Raw genomic sequence first — 19,539 nt, forward strand, 5'->3', positions numbered from 1 at the left:
TCGTTCTAAACCCGAAAAATATCCATAACTATGAAATGGCTTAGTTCAGAGTTAAGAATTAAGCGGGGGGGCTGCTCCCCCACTTGTTTTTGCACTTGAAACGCAATTTCTAATTATGCGCATTTTTTCTTCTATTTCTCTGTGAACTACAGTCTATACACCGCACCCAGGTCCTTCCGGATATGGCCACGACGCCATGGGCTACATGATGGACAGCCAGGCGCATATGATGCACCGTCCGCCGGGAGATCCTGGATTCCACCAGGGCTACCCGCACTACCCGCCCGCCGAGTACTACGGCCAGCACTTGTAATCCGCGTAGGGTGATCCCATTTATGAGGTCTTAGCGGGAGCGACGGAAGCGGAAGCGATCAAGCCAAAATCATAGCTTAAATTACTACACCCGGAGGAGGAGGAGGAGGAGCAGCCGAGCAGCTGAGGAGCTGAGGAGCAGAGCGCAGTCCGATCCAACCCAAAACTAGCATACCGAGTGGCAATATCAGTCAAGTAAAGAAGCAAAGAACAACCGTAGTGAAATCTAACAAAAAGCAAATCTAAATGATATTAGCTAAGCAACACCACCTGCAGAACAACCAATAAAAGTCAGCATCAGAAGCAACATCAACAACGTAGGCAGACCAACATCAAACATCAGAAACCAACAAGAAACTTTCAAGAAACCATTTGTGTATACCTTTAAACATAAATAACAAGCAAAAAAAAACGAAAGGGAAACTAAAAACAAGAGCAGATATTTATGCATAAACAAAAAATGAAACGCTTAGCTATAAGTTAAATAAACAAAATAAAACCCCCAAGTCACACCACACACAGGCAGACACAGGCAACAATTTAAAATTCAAATTTTTATGTTTGAAGCTAAAAATGCAAAAAAAAAAACACAAAATGAAAATTAAAAACGAGAAACAGAAGAATACCTTTTAAAGCATGAATTTAGGCGCAGTGCGGATATGGAATAGTATTTTGTCCTTTAAAAGAGAAATTTTAAAATTTTAGTTTGAATTTAGCAAAAGACCCGCCAGAAAACCGAAAGAGTTGAAAATATGGATAGTTTGCGGAAACAGGAGAGTTCTTTGCTGTCTCTTAGTTTCGATTTAGTTGCGTAACAAGTCAGTTTGTTTTCTATGATGTACATATGTGCAAAAAAAAAAATCGATTATGAACTACATAGATACCCCTTACATTTACGATAGATCCCTACCATATATCCTACGTTTAGACGACTAGTTTAAATTGAATTGTTTTCTAATTTTATGCCTTGAACCACTTAAGATAAAACAAAATGGAATTTAATTTTAAAAAACAAAAAACGGAAAAAAAGGAACTACGATTTGGATGGAATTTGCTTTGAGAGTTAGTTTTTGTTGTGTGCGAATTCGTAGTATTATTTTCCAACCGGAGCACACGGACAGATGGACCGATTTGAATATATATATATACAAGATACAAGATTTTGCAAGATACAAACAATACGATACAAATAATGGCATAGAACTATACATAGCTCTGAATATGTATACGTAATATTAATAATAAATTATGATTACGGTTACACTCTAATTTTATTTATGCGTATGCGTTAATCCTTAGTTAACTATTATTATAGTTATTATTATATTATTATTATTATTAAATTTACTTAATTAATGATTTAAACTTAACTAATTCAAAAAACACTGAAAAGATGAAAACAGAAATGCATACATGAAAAAATATTTGAAAGAATAGTTGGCTTGTGTTTTTATTTGATTTTGGTTCGGATTATGATTTTCTATTCCAGCGGCACAGATTCTGTTTTTTGCTTTGAAAGGACCCCGTCTCATAGAGACGACGGTAGCACCTTCTTTTTTTGGATTTTGCACTTTCCTTGGACGCTAAAGAACTGAATTGAATTTACATTGCTTGTGAATCAGATTAATCTTAAAATGGTAACGAATATACGTAAACGCAGAGGGCAACAAATCGAAATTTAAGTTAAAATTTATCGAATATCGAACAGATGGAGGTGTGTGGAAAGCGAGTACCTTTTTTAAAAAAAAATTACAAAGCTGTAAGACGATTGTTTAGCCCGCTCTTTGAACGGAACTTGAGCTTCTTTTGCATAGAAACCGAACTCTAACATTTCTTTGTAAACACACACTGACTACTTACTACTTACACTTGAAACAATCACTCAAATGTATACGAACTTCTCTAAGAACCCCTCATCGAAGAACCTTATGCGAATTTTTTGCACCCTTCCAGCGAGCGAAGCGATAGATTTATTTACAAATTCGGAAACAATTGATTGGGAAATTGAATCGAAATTGAACATTTTCACAATTATACAACAGAACTATACGATACGATATACGAGTACGAGTACGCATCGCTAGTAATTTATATATGGAGTAGTTAATTAATCGAAAACAGAGCAAATCGACTTGAGAAACGTTTAAAGTCTAAACGCAAACTGTACAGAACGCCTTAAATGAGAAAACCAAAGTGGAATCGCATTGAATGAATGAATGATGTATACGAGTCTATATACAGAACATAAACTATACATAGTTATACCTAACAAAATTTTAATAATTCTTGAATAGTATATATTATATATATGTATATCATACACACAGTTACACCTAAGAAAACGGAACCAAACGCAGTCGGAGTGGACAGGGCGAGGAGTATCTCGAAGATGGCTCACATTCCTGACGGGTTTTCAAGTATTTTCTAGGAGCTTCTTTTGTAGGCCATTTGACACTCTATAGCTTCGGTATCTGAGAATCCCAGAGATACACTTCCTCCCGACTCGAAAAGCTTGTAAATTGAAGAGGGACTTGCAATATGCAAACACGATTTATAGAGCGCTTGTATATGGAAGATAGCCTTTTGTGTTTGAGATCATTTTCGTGTCAGAATTTAAATTAAAATGTGATTTTCTCGAAACTTTAATGTATACGCCGTAAATATTATGAATATGATTATTAAGTGCTGCAGAATTGACATTATTATTACCATTATGATTATTACGATCGCGATAAGGCGATTATAAATTTACATATTCGAACTCGAGTGTAATGTATGTAACAAATATTGTACATTTTTGATAACTCCAGTCTAGACAAACACACACTGTAAATAGGAAACACCAACCATTGCATCACAGACACTTAAGTACATCATAACATACATCTTAACATAGTTATATTCTAATGCTAGATCGTAAAGGATAACGTCAACCCTGAGCATAGACTTAAATGCACAAGAAAACCTAAATGAGAGATGAAACAATTAAACAATTTAAACAACCCACGTGACAGCATTAGCGAACCCATAAGAATGAAAGGGTCAGAGGTCCCTTTAGGAGACACTTTAGGAGAAAAGGAGCCAGCGAGCGAGCAAGAGCACACAGATGTTGAAAAAAAAAAACAAAAGGATAACTAAGCATTGGATTAAAACTATAAATATATTTATACGAATTGGATTAAATAAATGTTTGTGCGTGTAAAAATTAACTTTAACTAAATTGCTAGACCTAAAGCCAGAATGAATTAAATATAAATATATTGAAAGGAACAGTATCATTAAATTAATTAACTAATTGAAGCTTCTATGTAAAGAACTAAAAACCAAACCGATTGTCGAGTTTCTGGGCTTCTTGTCGTTGCGGCCGGAAATCGAAAGATGGTGGCGCAGAGCAGCGGCAGGCAGCCAGAGTATGAGATAAAATATTGAACATAATTTTCAATTGTAATAAATTATGAAATAAAAGATTATAAAAACAACTCGTGAGTCCTTTTAATGGCGTGCCACACATGGTAACGGGTTCATTGCATCGCTTGACCCTCCGGTCAATGCCAGAGTGTCCTGGGAAATCCTAGCTGTCCTAAATCCCGTGGTGCGGGGATACGGATTCGGGGCCGGGGCCGGGAGCCGCTGTTCTGACATCTGACGTGGGTCCGCTCGCAATTTGCCAGCTGTCAGCCGGTCATCGCAGTCTGACCCAGCCATCGACCCGGCCTCGGCCAAAACCCTCCTCCATGCGATGTCCGATGGTCGATATATATCTTTTCGCAGCAGTCCGGCGCTCCGTCGACCAATATAATTGAACTATAATTGCCCCGAAATGTTCGTGTTTAAAGCACGCTTCATCTGCTCCACTTCCGCCAGGGTTTCGTGATCGTTTAGACCGGCATTAGCTGTGACGTGGTGTGGTGTGAACTAACTGCACTACAACAAAGTTCCTCGGCACTGGGAGAAATGGTAGGGTTGCTTTCCAGGACTATGCAGCAGACACCATAGACCTTTTCATAGACTTTCGCCGCAGTGCATCTCCAAAGACCAGGATATTCTCCACTTCATTGGTTCGTTATTTTTTGGCAGGCGCTGCTAATGCCACTCGAGTGGCACCCGACAACAGCTGCGTGGATTTCCACGCACTCTAGCTCTCTGGCCTGGCCAAGGAATTCAATTAATATTAATTAGCCAAGGTGTCGAGGAGCTGGTGGCTAAAACAGAGCACAGCTCTCCCGCTGGATCCCACTGCTGGGAGACACACACGCACTCGGATAAATGGAGTTTTAATCATTTTCCAAGTGTGAAAATTAGTTGCGTTTAAGGTGGCCATAATTAGTAGAGCACCCATACCCATCCCCATTCCCAGCCCAGTACCAGAGCACCCCTACTCCAGGGCCCCGTAATTTTGTCTGTCGGCAGCTGTAATTACTTTTACGAGCTGTTTACAGCTGCTCCGAGTGGTCATTATGCGGTGGCGTATAAAAATTTCTGCTGTCAATTTATGCAAATTTCTTATTTCCCCCAAACGGCGGCAAACGGAAAAAGTTTCTGTAATTTCTGTGTCCACCTACTCAAGTTCCTGAAGTTGTCGTGATTCGTTTACGAGGAGGACATCCCTTCAGCCCTGTTTGCTCTTGCTGTTTGTGTTTTAAAACTTTAATTTATTTTCATTGCGCATTTTGATGCTCGTAATTCCCTCGTTATTGTTGCCTCCTGTTCCCGGTTTGCTGCCCCCGTCCCGGCCGGTTCCTGCTCCTTGTTATACTGTCACGCTTGGTGTTGGCATCATTACTTTTGCTATTGTGCGACTCTCACTTTGCATATGAATATGATTTGGGAGCGAAAACATTGTAAACTGCGCTTACAAAGCCGCACAGCCACACAGCTACACGGCCCAGCCCTTTCATCTCTCAGGTTCCAGGTCCCAGTTCTCAGTTACCCTTGCCCTTGCCCCGCAGGGTGGTTGCTATTTTAATTTTGTATTTTTTCTGCCCTTCCCCGCCCAGCACCACACTGACTTTGTTGCGCACTTTCCACTCCACTTTTATAATTTCAAAACAGATTAATGTTGCGCATATGTGACACCATTTTATGCGACGGGTTTATCTCCTTTATGGCATCATCGTCGACGTCACAGCCGCTTCTCCGGCCCGGTTCCAACTCCTGCTCCGGTGGTTCAGTGAGCCCGGGGGTTCAGTCGTTCAGCCGGGGTCTTAAGTGGGATCAGCATCGGCATTGGGTTAAATGCCAGCCACCAGATCAAAGCAGGTGCGAGCGTATTATGAGCATTTTTCGAGGGGGATTCCGTTCCGACGTCTATTTAGTTCGATTAAGGTGGAGGATGAGAGGTTAAAGGGTCAGCGGTTGGTTCTCACTTCTGCAGTATTAATATTCGATGTGGGTCGGAAAGGTAGACTGTATTTTTTCATTAGGAAGGGAAGTAGAGAGCTTGGCCCCACATGGAGAGTATCCATTAAAATGGTATCTACTCCCAAGTCTTTAAGTTCCTGATTCTATTCATTTCGGTTTCGGTTTTAAAGAATTAGCATTGTCCCTGGTCTTTATACTGGTAATGTGATATCCGAGCAAAGAGCTATCTATTCAATGAGTTTGTCAAGCCATTCATTATTCCACTGGCTCACTCATTCATTGCCCGGAGCAAGGTTCTAGATTCCAAGTCCGAGGCTCATTAATGTACTTTGCATAATCGCAAAATCATTCAGACGCCGACGCAGACAAAGCCGATGTACTCTTGCGGGGGCGAGTGAGACTCGAATTGAAATGTTTTCGGATAATTTAAATGACTTAAATTATGTAAATTGTTGCCCCAGACAATGGCAAACGGCGAACGGCGAATGCACTCCGGGGGCTGAGTCGGTGGAGGAGGATGGGGTCTGAGGCCCAGGCCCAGGCCCAGACAGCATCCCGCACTAGATTCACTTACAAATTTAATTAAGCACAATTGAAAGTAACACCACGGCCGCCGCGAGATCCGAGTGGCGACAATCCAAAAACTTTGTTTTGACAATTGATTCAATGAAAAATTTAGTGCACATTCTCCACTGGATGCTGTCCGTTGCCGTTGTCCGCCAGTCCGCTTGTCCGCCAGTCCCTAGGTCGTGGAATCCGCGTGGGTGGACAAGCGGACAGCTTCAATATGTCATGAGGCTGACTTTTGCCTCGATTGGCTTTGCACTTTCATCGCCGCATAGTACAGCACAGCCGCATGTCGTGTGTACTTGTCCCACTTACTGGCATTATTTGCCCCAGTACCCGAACCCGGTACCCGTACTACGTACTACCCGTGAATCTGTATCTCTCAGATATTTGTAGCTACTGTGAAGCCGCAGCCGTTCCGTGCTGATGTCTGCATTTACATAATTGAATTTGTTTGCTTGATTGTCGAGCTGTCGATGGTTCGTTTCAGTGCGGGAGTGGCGGCAGCATCATCAAAATTGACAATTGCTAGTTCCGGTCGTTTGCAGTTTGAAGTGCCATCGATGCCGCACAGATACAGATACAGAAACTGGGAAGAGCCCTCATCCGCCGGCAGCCTACAGCCTACAGGCAGCGCAAAAATCAACGCAATTTGTCAATAAAAATGTAACTCGAACAGATTGTGAAGTGTGCGAATGTGCTTGAAACAATCGGCGGGCATAAATTATGGTCCATATATGTATGTGGCCCGTACGTGGTGTGGCGACGGTGGCTGGTGGTGCTGTTTCTGGATGACGTGGTTGCTTCTGCGGTTCGCCCTGCAGAGTTTTCGGTGGCTTCCCTCTGCGGGCTCGCCGGCTGCTTGACTTTAATGCGTATAATGATTTCCAATGCAGATTAAATGATCAGATTATGGGCCACTCGAGCTCGAGAGATCTCTGCCCAGGGCCCGAGGCTCTGGATATCTGGATATCTGGAGTGAAGTGTGCTTGCGGTGGGACTAAATTGGGCGTAGTTTTGGATCGGGTTGAATGGGGGTTCAGGAAACGTCTTGAAGAAACGCCTGTCCAACGTTTTCAATTATTTTCTATTCATAATTTAGACGTCTATTACTTTGCCGAGCAATTCAATTATTTTAAACTGTACCCCAACCCTCGACTCGCAAACGAAAAGCAATTTAATTTTGAATTAGTCGTTAAGACAGTCTACTTATGTGACAAGGCACATACCATATATGTTTATGCTTATGTACTGATTGTACAGCCAATCAAGCTTAATGCATTTAACTGCAGTCAAAAATGGCTGTTCTTTGCAACTTTGCAACTGCCACACGTCTCTGGGAAAAACCTTTCAACTGAATTTATATAAATTCTGTCAATGCAGGCCGGCCCGCCACGCCCACTGTCGGTAACTGCCAGAGCGAAGAAGACATTTGAATAAATTTACAGGCCAAAAAATGGAATTGAATTAAAAATAAATAAAAGACCTTTCTGGTTAGAATTTAAGAGTACAACACCACTAGGATAAGTAAGACAAGTCTACTATCTGAGGACGAGCTTCCTAGAGAAAGGGTCGTGATTAGGATGAGATTATTTTCCGAGTGCAGGACTCGGCGCAATAGTTGGGTTACTAAGTATTCCTATTGCAGATGTAGCCCAATAAAACTTGTATTGAAAACTATGGAAAATGTTGCAGTCCTTCCGTGAACAAGACACTTTACAACAATTGCAGAATGTGCTTCGTGCTGCGCATGTCAACAATCACGTTCCTCCCCTTTCTTATAAAAGTCACAATAATAATTTCATAAAATGTTTGCATATTTTTGGCTGCCTCGTCGACTGCTGCAACTAAAGATGATAATCAAGTTTCTTGCATTTTATTTTATATAATGCTTCCTTCTGTCGCCCTTCCGGAGACCCCCTCTGTGCTGTGTATATCCTCAAATCTTGAACCCACACAAGCTCGCCAGGGCACACATGGATGGATTTTTCGGTGGGGTTGTTTATATATCCGCACTTAATGCTTAATTCAGTTACAGCTGCTCTGCTCCGGGTTGACATTGTTCCTGCTGTTGTTGTCTCTGCTACCATTGACAATGACATCATCATTATTGCGTGCTCTGCTTCAGCATCTCCAGCCATCCAGTATCCACCATCCAGCGTCGAGCTCCTTGAGCTCCTTTTTCTGTCCGCCAGAAGCCACTTCCTTGTTGCCGGAGAGCTGTGTTGTCTTCGTGTTCGTTCCTCCGATAAACTCATTCTGCGGGGCCTTGTCACATCTTTGTTATATTTTTGCGCAAAATAAATGAAGTAAAGTAATATTATTGCACTTAGACCGCATTAAGTTGTACGTGGCAATCTGTGCTTCTGCTGCTTCTGAAGCAGCAGGACCCGACAAGGATGCCGGGACGCCAGGATGGGCGCCTTGGGGATTGGGTTTAGTTTTTGAAATTTAAGTGCCTGGGATTTTCTACGAAATTAGCCAAAGAAATGGAATGTCTGCCAGCACTCGCTCCGATAATAGTATAGCCATAATCAAGTATACGCACACTGCACTTAGCCTCCCCCGCCCCCCCATCCTTGGGCTCTCTTTCTCTTTCTCCACTATATCCATCTCTCTCCCTTAGTGTCGCCAGCACAGTTAACAATGGAAAATTGCTGTTGACATGATTTTGCACTTTCGCATCGACTGCATTCGGCAATTAGATTTGTCCCTGCATTCTCAGTTGCATGTTGCCCTCGTTCCCGCCTCGCCCCTCCTCGTTGCAAGCTGCTGTTGCTATTGGGTTCGTGTTTTTGTGGTCATTCGCAAAAGTGCAACGTTGCAATTCGACTGCTGGTGCTGCTGCAGCGTGGCCATTGCGTAATGGGCGGCTGTCAATTTATTTGAATTATTTCCGAACCCAAGCCCCAAAGCACCCACCCTTCGTCCCATGCCCCTCGATGGCGGCAAAACGGAAAACGCTTTTAATTAACTCCTGGCCGTCCTGGCTAGGTGTCATTTATGCAACAGTTTCTGTTTTATGGCGCACAGCTCAGCGCAGCTCAAGATGTTTTCGGTTCTCGGTGGGCTGGTCACTTTTGCAGGCCATAAACCAAAAATATAATTATGACGAGGGTTTGCACTCTGATGGCCTGACCTCGGGGGGGGGCTCCACATTTCGAGGGGGTGTCTTGCAGAGCGGCCAAAGTCTTAATAAATATACGTGGAGAAGCGTCGTAAAACGAGATGCTCTTGGAGAAGAGTCCCACTCCTGCGAAGGCGCAACAAAAATCGCATAAAAATGGCAAATTGAAAGGAGTCACCACAAAGTGCCGCCTTGAAGGCTTCACTCGCCAATTCTTCAACTGCAGCTCCGTCCTCAGATCCATCTGCCGCTCCGGGATGCAGAGGTTAGTGTCAGGCGCTGACAGACGGATGGACAGACCTTCGGAAAAGGCCTTCTCCTGGCCAAGTGTTGCAGTGGTCCAGTTCGAGGCTGGGCTGGAGCTTTCAGTGGGAGGACACCACTTTAATTAGCCTGCGTCCGAGATGGCATTGAAAGTACCGACCAGAGGATGCAGTTCAGTACACTGGACGCAACAAAGATCATTGTAAGGATGGATAAGGATTGATCTCAAGGAACATAGATCTACAAGGACTATTTCCTGGGACGGCTATATAATATAAAAGCTCTTCCTTGAATATTTTTATTTATTATCCATATCCTAACATTTATTTTCAGTGAAAGGCCTTGAGAGTCTACATGTCTGTGGATATCGATGGATGTGCAAGTGTATGAATGGATCCCTGAGTGCTGAATGATGATTTGTTTTCCGACTTCTGACTGCAGTTGCTCAGCATCCTGCTCTTCTGTTTTATTCCAATTTTATTTTTGTTCCTGTTTTTTTTTTAGGTATTGTTTCTGCGTTTGGCGCGTAATTAATTCTTAAGACAATTTTTCATTTCGAGACTGAACGCCGAGAACTGAATGGAACCACCAGGAGCAGGAGCAGCCAAAGGCAAAAAAATGTGTTTGCTCAATGAAAAGTGCCAAAAGTAATTAATTTCATGCGAAATGCAACGGAGCGACACCGAATCGCCCCTCGATGTTGCTGCTGTGTTTTTGTCATTTTTGTTTCATGTTGCGTGTTGCCAGTTGCCAGTTGCGAGTTGCAAGTTACCCATGTGGCTGTGCGGAATTACTCATGCCGCGCAAAGTCGATCTCTTTGCCATACTCGCCATACTCTGGGCTGATAATTGCTTTAATTTTCTATTAATAAGCGGCAAAGGAAGCTGCTAACAATTAGCCGCTGTGTTGCATACGACTTATGACATGGCATGGGCTCGGAATCGGGCACAGACTTCTGTCAGATTTCAGTTGAAAACACACAAAATGCGACGACAGCGTCAGGTTGCTACAGTGTGCCATGGCGGTACGAACATGGCGACAGTTCCCAGTTGTGGCAATTAATAATTTTTCCCTCGGCCGCCCTGAGCACCAGCCATTAATTATGCCGGCTAGAGGAATTCGCGGCATCGGCCAGGGCCCTGCAACTGTCATTCTTCGATTTTGCGAGCTGCCCCGAAAATAGACAATGAATGCGGTAGTAGCGTGTGGCATTGTGGCACTGTGTGTTTGTAGCACTGGCCGAGCTTCATTCATTTTCCAATTAATTGAAGCACGCGCGTTACTTTCACTGCTGCTCCTGCTACCGCTCCTGCTATTGCTCCTGTCCCTCCTGCTCGGATTCGCTTTCGTTTTTCCCGCCCGCATGTGGGGCGTGCCTGGCTTAATGGCACTTGAAAATCAAATTGGTAAAAGCAATTAAACGACGCCCCAAGGACACATTACAGCAACAACAACAAAAGGACACAGACACCAGCACACACACACACACACACACGAACACTCCTCTGGCAGGAGATGATTGCCTATAAAAAAGAAATTCTAATTATAATTTAACGCAAATTCGTTGTCTGTGCCATCGACGATATACTTTGCAGCATATTTACAGACCCACAAGTATGTGTGCACTGAGAGAAAATGTTAAAGTCCCAGTGTCTTCCTGTGAGCGATAAATGCTGAAGCTGTTACGCTTTCTTTCAGTGAATGTCCTTATGGCTGACTGGTTTATTTTCGCTTTTAAAGCCATCGACGGTTCTGAGGCTTTGGTCGAAGCCACCCCAAGGCGATCGGGTGAGGGCTGGTGGGTGGCGGGCAGATGCGGCCGGGCGGCGGGGTAGAGCGTCCCCTGTTGCGTCGGCACAAACGCCTTTGTTGGCTGAGTCCTAAAACAGTCCGCCGCACAATGCGTCCGTCAATTGCAGGCTCGCATCTCGTTGGCCTGCAGTTGACAGATCCTTGCCTTTCCACCAAAACCGGCCAGGATGTGCGCAGGATAAGCGGAGATTCAGGGTGCTGAGTCCCTTCCATTCAGGCAGCTAGTTATTCATTTTTGCGCCTGATTCGAAGTTCATCTTCGCTGGCGAGCCGCGACTCGCGACTGTATTCTGTTTTCATTTTTTCGCGTTTTCTGGGAATGTCTCGTTTCGTAAATTGGTTTCATACCCTTGGTCCTGGGCCTGGTCCTTTCCGTTACACACCACCCCGCCGCAGGATCTAGTCGTTATTGTCGTCTACTCCATTTATTGGCGTCGGCGGCTCAGCCGCATAAATCTGCGAGTCGCCATTTTGCTTATTTATTAAAATTAAAATATATATATGGTGGATATGGGCATGACTTGCTAGCGTGGCGTTTGCCAAAGTCCTAAGAAGTCCAAAGAATACTTCAAAGGACCTTTAATTTGGGAGAAGATTGTTGGAGTTATTAGCCAAAGGAAGACTACTAATTCTTTACTCCGCCTAGTAACTCTTTTTAGCTAATGACTTTCTGGATTTTCTTTATTGCTGGCTTTTTTGGTTAATCCGCCAGATCGGGCCTGGCTGTAGGGCATAACATCCTATGGCTGTCCTGGACGCAGTGTATTAAATTATAGCACACACCGAAGGTCATGAATTCCTATTTTCCCATTTTACGTATTGCTTTTACATCCCTCTCCCAACATCCCCCCCCTCAGAAAGCAACAACAAATAAATGAAAATTGTCTAAAAGCAGAAAAATAAACTAAACTCGCAAATTCGCATTTTTGTCGAGCACGCAGCAGACCCCAAAATGCGGATGTGGATGCGGAGCCCCGCTCCCGCTCCCACTCTGGCTCTGGCATATCCAACTTCCCAATTCCATTCAGAATCCTCGGCATCCTCGTCCTGGAGCTGAACCCAATATCAACACTGCGGAAAAGGGCAACAAACAGGAGCACAGGGGAGGGGCCAGAAAGAAAAAAGCAAACGCAAAAAGTAGCGAAAAAATAAGAGAAATTGTATAAATTGAAGTCCTTTCGGACCATATATCACTTTACTTGACAGAGCAATTCCCTTATCTTTGAGAAATCCTGTCGACTGGAAAGTGCGCAAGGACGACGAGAGCAGGACCAGAAGCCGGAGCTGAAGCAGCAGCAGCCGAGCCAGGACGAAAACGAGGACAAAGACAGGAGACAGGACCAATGCGGGCCACAGTGAGAGAAATAATCCCATGAATAGAAGCAGTCACAAGCTTAAGGAAGTATCCTTTTATTAGTTAGAGTTCTGCATAGTCTTGGGGCTTTGTTTTCAGTGTATTCCTGGCACAGCAGCTAAGCTCGAGTTTAGCCAAACCCACTGTGTCAGGGGGAGGGGGGACCGAATGCCGATTGGAAGGGGCCCAGCACGGGCGGGGGCTGGCTCTTTGGGGCGTGCTTTAGTAGGAGGCGTGGCATAGCTTAAGATGACAGCGCGCGGTTTATTTGAATTTCTTATTATGGTGGAGCTACCCAACCTTCCTCTGGAGGAGCTAGCTAGCGAGAAAGCAGCTTTTCTATTTTCTATTTTCGTATTTTTTTTAATTTTCCTGCCTTTCCTTTTAACTGCCTCCGGGGGGAGTGGCGGGGAGGGATAAGAGAAAATCCTTTCACCGGGGCGGATTCAATTAGAGCACCTTTTTATGCAAATTTTCCCGTTGAAAGTTCAATAATTGCCGATGTTCTACAAGGCAAATCAATGGCGGCAGGTAACGCAAAACAGACCCCATTAAGGCCCAGCAACCAGACATCCCTGGTCCCGTGTCGGGATGTACATCCCATACACCCCTCCCGGTCATCGCCCATAATTCAAACCGAAAGACAGCTCGACGACGTCATCTTGGGGTTGCTTTGGAATTAGTTTTCTAACCTGCGGGCGCGTAGCCGATAATTAAAAATGCAATTTTTTATACATAAAATCGCAGAAAAAATAAGGAGGAATGAAAAGGGAAAGGACTTCTGGGGACGGGGGAAAGGAAACTCAAGACAATGACGGCTCCTTTGGCTTTGACTTTGGCCCATCTGACGCATAAACCAAAACGCAAAATGTCGCCCTTGGGAATCCGGGAATCAGCAGCAACCCTTTGAAACAAACCACTGAGCCACCAATCCCGGCTTCGGAACAGAACGACTTCATTTTGCATTATCCTGCCGGCACTGCACTCCTCCTGCGCTATCTACCTTTCGCCCAGCCCGAAATCTTAATGGCAATTTGAGCTGATTTTCAATGTTACAACTGGGAGTTACCCCATGCCAGCGCCGGGAGTCGGGGAGCTCCTGCCAACTCTTTATCAAGCCATTATGTGAGCCAGTCGGCCGGGTTGATTGAGCCATCGATAAGTCCGTCCGACAGTCTGGCCAGAATCGGAGCCCGAACGGACAGGTGAAAAAAGATAGTTCCCGTTGGTTGGCAAACAAAGCCCTCCTGGTCCGACCTGGTTCAAAATTTTCCCACACACTCGGTTTTGTTTTTAGCCAGCCCGGGTTCGCTTTAATGAGACGTTAATTAATTGCGCCATTCGCCTGTTCTGACATCGCCGAGATTTATGCTGCTCCACCACTTTTCTCGCCCTGTCTCTGCTTTTCTCCTCTTTCTTTGTTTGCGACTCGGCCTTCGCGAAAGTGTTTATTAAAATATTACATTTGACATAATTGGGATTTATGGGACGAGCGCAGATCTCATCACGGCTAATAAACAGAGTACGCAGCTGGCAGAGACAAATGCCCTCCTCACGTTGATATCGAAACTATCCCGTTTACCTTAAACGGTTTGTAGAAAGATTTAATATCAATATGTATTAAATCATACGAGAAAGGCATTTTATTACATTTTTCCCATTTTTATGGTGGTACTTCTACAAAATGCGAACTATCATATGTCCTATATTTCCCACATCATTGCCTATCTCATCCCAAGTTCTTATCCGATCCCCAAGCGGAGTCCCTCCAACGAATTCTAGACCGATTCTCCATCATTCTGCATCAAAATCCAGAAGCAAAATATTTGTTACATTTTTCGTCCATTTTTTCTGCAGGGATCCCTTGAAGTCGCGATATTCCCCTATATGGCCCAGGACGATGTCTATATCTTCTCCAATTTTAATCCGATTCTCAAACGGAGTATCTTAATCGATTTCTAGACCGATTCTCCATCATTCTGCATCAAAATCCAGGTGCAAAATATTTTTTAGATTTTTCGTCCATTTTTTCTGAAGGGATCCCTTGAAATCGCGAAATTCCCCTATATGGCCCAGGACGATGTCTATATCTTCCGCAATTTTAATCCGATTCCCAAACGGAGTATCTTAATCGATTTCTAGACCGATTCTCCATCATTCTGCATCAAAATCCAGGTGCAAAATATTTTTTAGATTTTTCGTCCATTTTTTCTGAAGGGATCCCTTGAAATCGCGAAATTCCCCTATATGACCCAGGACGATGTCTATATCTTCCGCAATTTTAATCCGATTCCCAAACGGAGTATCTTAATCGATTTCTAGACCGATTCTCCATCATTCTGCATCAAAATCCAAAATATTTTTTACATATTCGTCCATTTTTTCTGAAGGGATCCCTTGAAATCGCGATATTTCCCTATATGGCCCAGGACGATGTCTATATCTTCTCCAATTTTAATCCGATTCTCAAACGGAGTATCTTAATCGATTTCTAGACCATCATTCATCATTCTGCATCAAAATCCAGGTGCAAAATATTTTTTACATTTTTCGTCCATTTTTTCTGAAGGGATCCCTTGAAGTCGCGATATTCCCCTATATGGCCCAGGACGATGTCTATATCTTCCCCAATTTTAATCCGATTCTCAAACGGAGTATCTTAATCGATTTCTAGACCGATTCTCCATCATTCTGCATCAAAATCCAGGTGCAAAATATTTTTTAGATTTTTCGTCCATTTTTTCTGAAGGGATCCCTTGAAATCGCGAAATTCCCCTATATGACCCAGGACGATGTCTATATCTTCCGCAATTTTAATCCGATTCCCAAACGGAGTATCTTAATCGATTTCTAGACCGATTCTCCATCATTCTGCATCAAAATCCAAAATATTTTTTACATATTCGTCCATTTTTTCTGAAGGGATCCCTTGAAATCGCGATATTTCCCTATATGGCCCAGGACGATGTCTATATCTTCTCCAATTTTAATCCGATTCTCAAACGGAGTATCTTAATCGATTTCTAGACCATCATTCATCATTCTGCATCAAAATCCAGAAGCAAAATATTTGTTACATTTTTCGTCCATTTTTTCTGCAGGGATCCCTTGAAGTCGCGATATTCCCCTATATGGCCCAGGACGATGTCTATATCTTCTCCAATTTTAATCCGATTCTCAAACGGAGTATCTTAATCGATTTCTAGACCATCATTCATCATTCTGCATCAAAATCCAGGTGCAAAATATTTTTTACATTTTTCGTCCATTTTTTCTGAAGGGATCCCTTGAAGTCGCGATATTCCCCTATATGGCCCAGGACGATGTCTATATCTTCCCCAATTTTAATCCGATTCTCAAACGGAGTATCTTAATCGATTTCTAGACCGATTCTCCATCATTCTGCATCAAAATCCAGGTGCAAAATATTTTTTACATTTTTCGTCCATTTTTTCCGAAGGGATCCCTTGAAATCGCGAAATTCCCCTATATGGCCCAGGACGATGTCTATATCTTCCCCAATTTTCATCCGATTCTCAAACGGAGTACCTTAAATGATTTCTAGACCGATTCTCCATCATTCTGCATCAAAATCCAGGTGCAAAATATTTTTTAGATTTTTCGTCCATTTTTTCCGAAGGGATCCCTTGAAATCGCGAAATTCCCCTATATGGCCCAGGACGATGTCTATATCTTCCGCAATTTTAATCCGATTCCCAAACGGAGTATCTTATCGATTTCTAGACCGATTCTCCATCATTCTGCATCAAAATCCAGGTGCAAAATATTTTTTTACATTTTTTGTCCATAATTTCTTGTCTCTTCCAAAATGCGTATGTGGACCACCGAAGTCACTGTTATGGTCAATATTTATTTGATCCTTGAGCTGAAGCAGAATAGAATGATATGCTGTATAATTTAGTATCAATCTGGGATTATATAATTATACAATAGGACTTCTATCAAAAAAAGAGCATGAAGTCGTAGCTCGAGGTTCCTTGTCCGCTATCAGGGATATTTTTTATTCGTGTTATGGCTAATTAGAAATCATTTTAAGCGCCTTAGGCCAATTGCCTGGCCAACGAACAGACCAGAAACAGTAGAGCGGTAAAACCAACGACAATGGCAAATGGGCAACCCCATGGACATCTTAAACGCCTGATCTCTTGTCTCAACGCCCATAAAAGTCATCAAATTCACTGAAAACAACATTTGGCTTTGCTGTCATTGTCGGTGGTGAGGCTGCGGCGTGGCAGGGGGGGACGGAGTTGCTCGGAGACAGGCACACACTTGGCTTTTAACTTTTTTGTAGCCAGGATAGCACCCCTTAACCCTCGAAATTCGCAGAGCAGCCCACGAATCCCCGCACTCCGCAGTAATCATCAAGAGTGCCGAGGCCTACGAAGCAGTGCACGGCGTCCCGTGTCCTGGTGCGTTTTGGATCCGATTGTCATCCACCCGCCGAGCACTGAGGGAAATATATAAGTATTTGACTCTCAACTAACATGGGAAGGAGTGTGTTTCACTAGTAAGAGATTGGAGACCTTCTTTCAGTGTACTCGTACCCATTCGCATTGCCATTCCCAGTCTGATTTCCCAGCCGCAACCTCTCTCCGGAGTTGTCGTTGTCGACTTCCCTGAGGGAAACGTCAAACAAATGACAGTTGATTAGACAAACATCTCGACGGCGGCTGTGGCAGTGGCAGTGGCGGCGCAAAACGAGCATCAAAATGGAAAATTGTGAAATTATGCAATACGCTCTCGCTGGGAGAAGAGGTGGGGTGGCCCAGTCCTCCCCCCCGAAGAGGCAAATGAAGTAGTTCTGGACCCGGGTGTGCGGAGCGATCTTAGTCAGCCGATAAGATTAAACTCCGGCATACGCACCAGAAACAGTTCCAACACCAATTCGACCTTTGAACCACCCACCCGCACCACCACCCACTATCAGCCGGCAGGCTTTTTTTGGCTCGGCAGCAGGAGGATAACAGACAGACAGACAGACAGACGGAGAAACGGAGATGGCACACAATGCCGAAATAATTGAATGCGATGAGGCTCATGGCCGTAGCCGTCGTTGTCGTTTGGCGTTGGCGTTTGAGTCGTTTTTTGGCATCAAGCCGTTAAACAACAGGCGGAACAACGTCAGCCACTCTGGGGAGTACCCTTGGAAGCACGGGGCTGAAGTGGGTGGAAGTGGGGGGAATGTGCCTCCAAATGGGCATCATAATAATTTGTGAAATAGGCAATATCAGTCAGGCCAAGTAGTTACAATTACTTAAGTGCTCCCGGCAGCCGAAAGTTTTCGGATTGAAGGGAGCTCTTTGAAGAGGGAGGAGCCAATGGGAAAAAGGATATAGTTTGTGGCATGTAGTGTCTTGCCAGGTGCCGGAAATGGAATCCTCAAGGAAGTGCGTCCACAGGAGGCACCTTCTTGCCAGCCAATCTGCCAACACTCGATTGCATAAGCACCGATTTATCACCGGAGCACCACATTTAGCGTATGCTCCTCGTCCAAAAGCAAAACAAATGAAAACTGAACCGAATCCGCATTCCCCTCCAGGAGGACACAAAGAAGGACTCACTGCACCAACTGCGGAAGGAGCCAGAGGACGCGGGGGTGGGGCGCAGGAAAAATAAATAAACCCACTGGAAAATCGCCCTGCCCTGCCTCTGAAGTCCGAAATGAAAACAATACAAAGCGCAGCAGTTTTCTGTTTTTCAGATTTCAGCTCTACCTCTGTGCCTCGTTTAAGGATGCAAGGATGCAAGGACGAGGCAGGAGCAACGGCTCAGCTGCGTTGAGTGGAACGTCTGTTTCTAGAATTGTTGTTGTGACTAGCGGAGGCTCAGGGTTTTTGGATCTGGATCTGCCTCTGGCGGCTGCCAGCAAGACTAGATCACTGGAAAAAATACTAAGACCTTGATCAGAATAATATGTATTTTTTGCTGGAAATTAAGTTAGAAAAAAGATTAATTTTGGTTTTTTAAATAAATGAAAGATTTTTTATATTAATGGCTTGTTTCTCTCTCTGTGTCAAAGGACATAGAAGTGGTAACCCAGGAAGGGGACGAAGAGCGTTCTGCTCACTGAGCAGTGAGCATAAAAAAATGTCTCCACCGGTTGGGTTATTGTTGTTGCGGCTGCTGCTGCTGCTGTTGCGTGGGCGAGTGCTTTAACAAACAACAGAAGCTGCCGTTTCCCGTTTTGTTGATGAAATAAAATCCGCCTTTTGTGCATTTAATTTTTAGAATGCCCCAGACAAAAGCGCAGGCAACAACAAAGGGCGTATCCAAAATTTAAGGCAACAGCATCACCCACAATCCACACAACAATGCTCGTAAATTCACAATGGAAGTGGAGTGGATGAAGGTATGGTGGAGTGGAGTGGAGCGGGGCAGGACTCTCTGTGAATAACCTGGCTGGTAACAAAAGGACACCAACTGCAGGCTGCAGGCTGCAATTTGAGATGCCCTGAAAGATGAAGAAAGGGCTGCTGCCCGGTGCTGCTTCTGGTGATTTGCGAAACCCAAGTCGAAGACTCGGCTGAAGATGACTTAATTATTGGCACGCGTTGCGATTTTTCGCAGGCGCCACGTGGCGTATGAGCAACCTCCCGAGCCACAACAATGAAAGCACAATAACAATACAAGCCAAAATCCAAACAAACTATTAAAGAATCTCAAAAAAAGCTATCTCTCTGCGGCGCCAGGGTATCCCGATTCCCGAGGAAGTCGCTGTAA

General features: G+C 44.0%; 1 protein-coding gene and 1 long non-coding RNA gene across 3 annotated transcripts in view; one reads left to right on the forward strand and one right to left on the reverse strand.

Moving 5' to 3' along the window:
* hth (Meis homeobox homothorax) overlaps positions 1–907 on the forward strand; it is a 112,043-nt gene extending 111,136 nt beyond the window's left edge. The window contains exon 15 of one of the 2 annotated variants that reach the window (XM_017244047.3): positions 153–907. In XM_017244047.3, coding sequence (XP_017099536.1) covers positions 153–313 — 161 coding nt within the window. In that variant the 3' untranslated portion in view covers positions 314–907. The remainder of the gene's footprint in view (positions 1–152) is intronic. The other variant, XM_017244058.3, reaches the window with a different exon arrangement.
* A 15,879-nt stretch (positions 908–16,786) lies between these two features.
* Positions 16,787–17,512, reverse strand: LOC138926653 (uncharacterized). Its single transcript, XR_011443247.1, has 2 exons — positions 17,364–17,512; positions 16,787–17,266 (listed from the first exon to the last, which is right to left on the reverse strand). It is a non-coding gene; the product is annotated as an uncharacterized lncRNA (long non-coding RNA).
* Between the last annotated feature and the right edge of the window lie 2,027 nt (positions 17,513–19,539).

This window comes from Drosophila bipectinata, chromosome 3R, assembly GCF_030179905.1.
Source record: "Drosophila bipectinata strain 14024-0381.07 chromosome 3R, DbipHiC1v2, whole genome shotgun sequence".
Lineage (NCBI taxonomy): Eukaryota > Metazoa > Arthropoda > Insecta > Diptera > Drosophilidae > Drosophila > Drosophila bipectinata.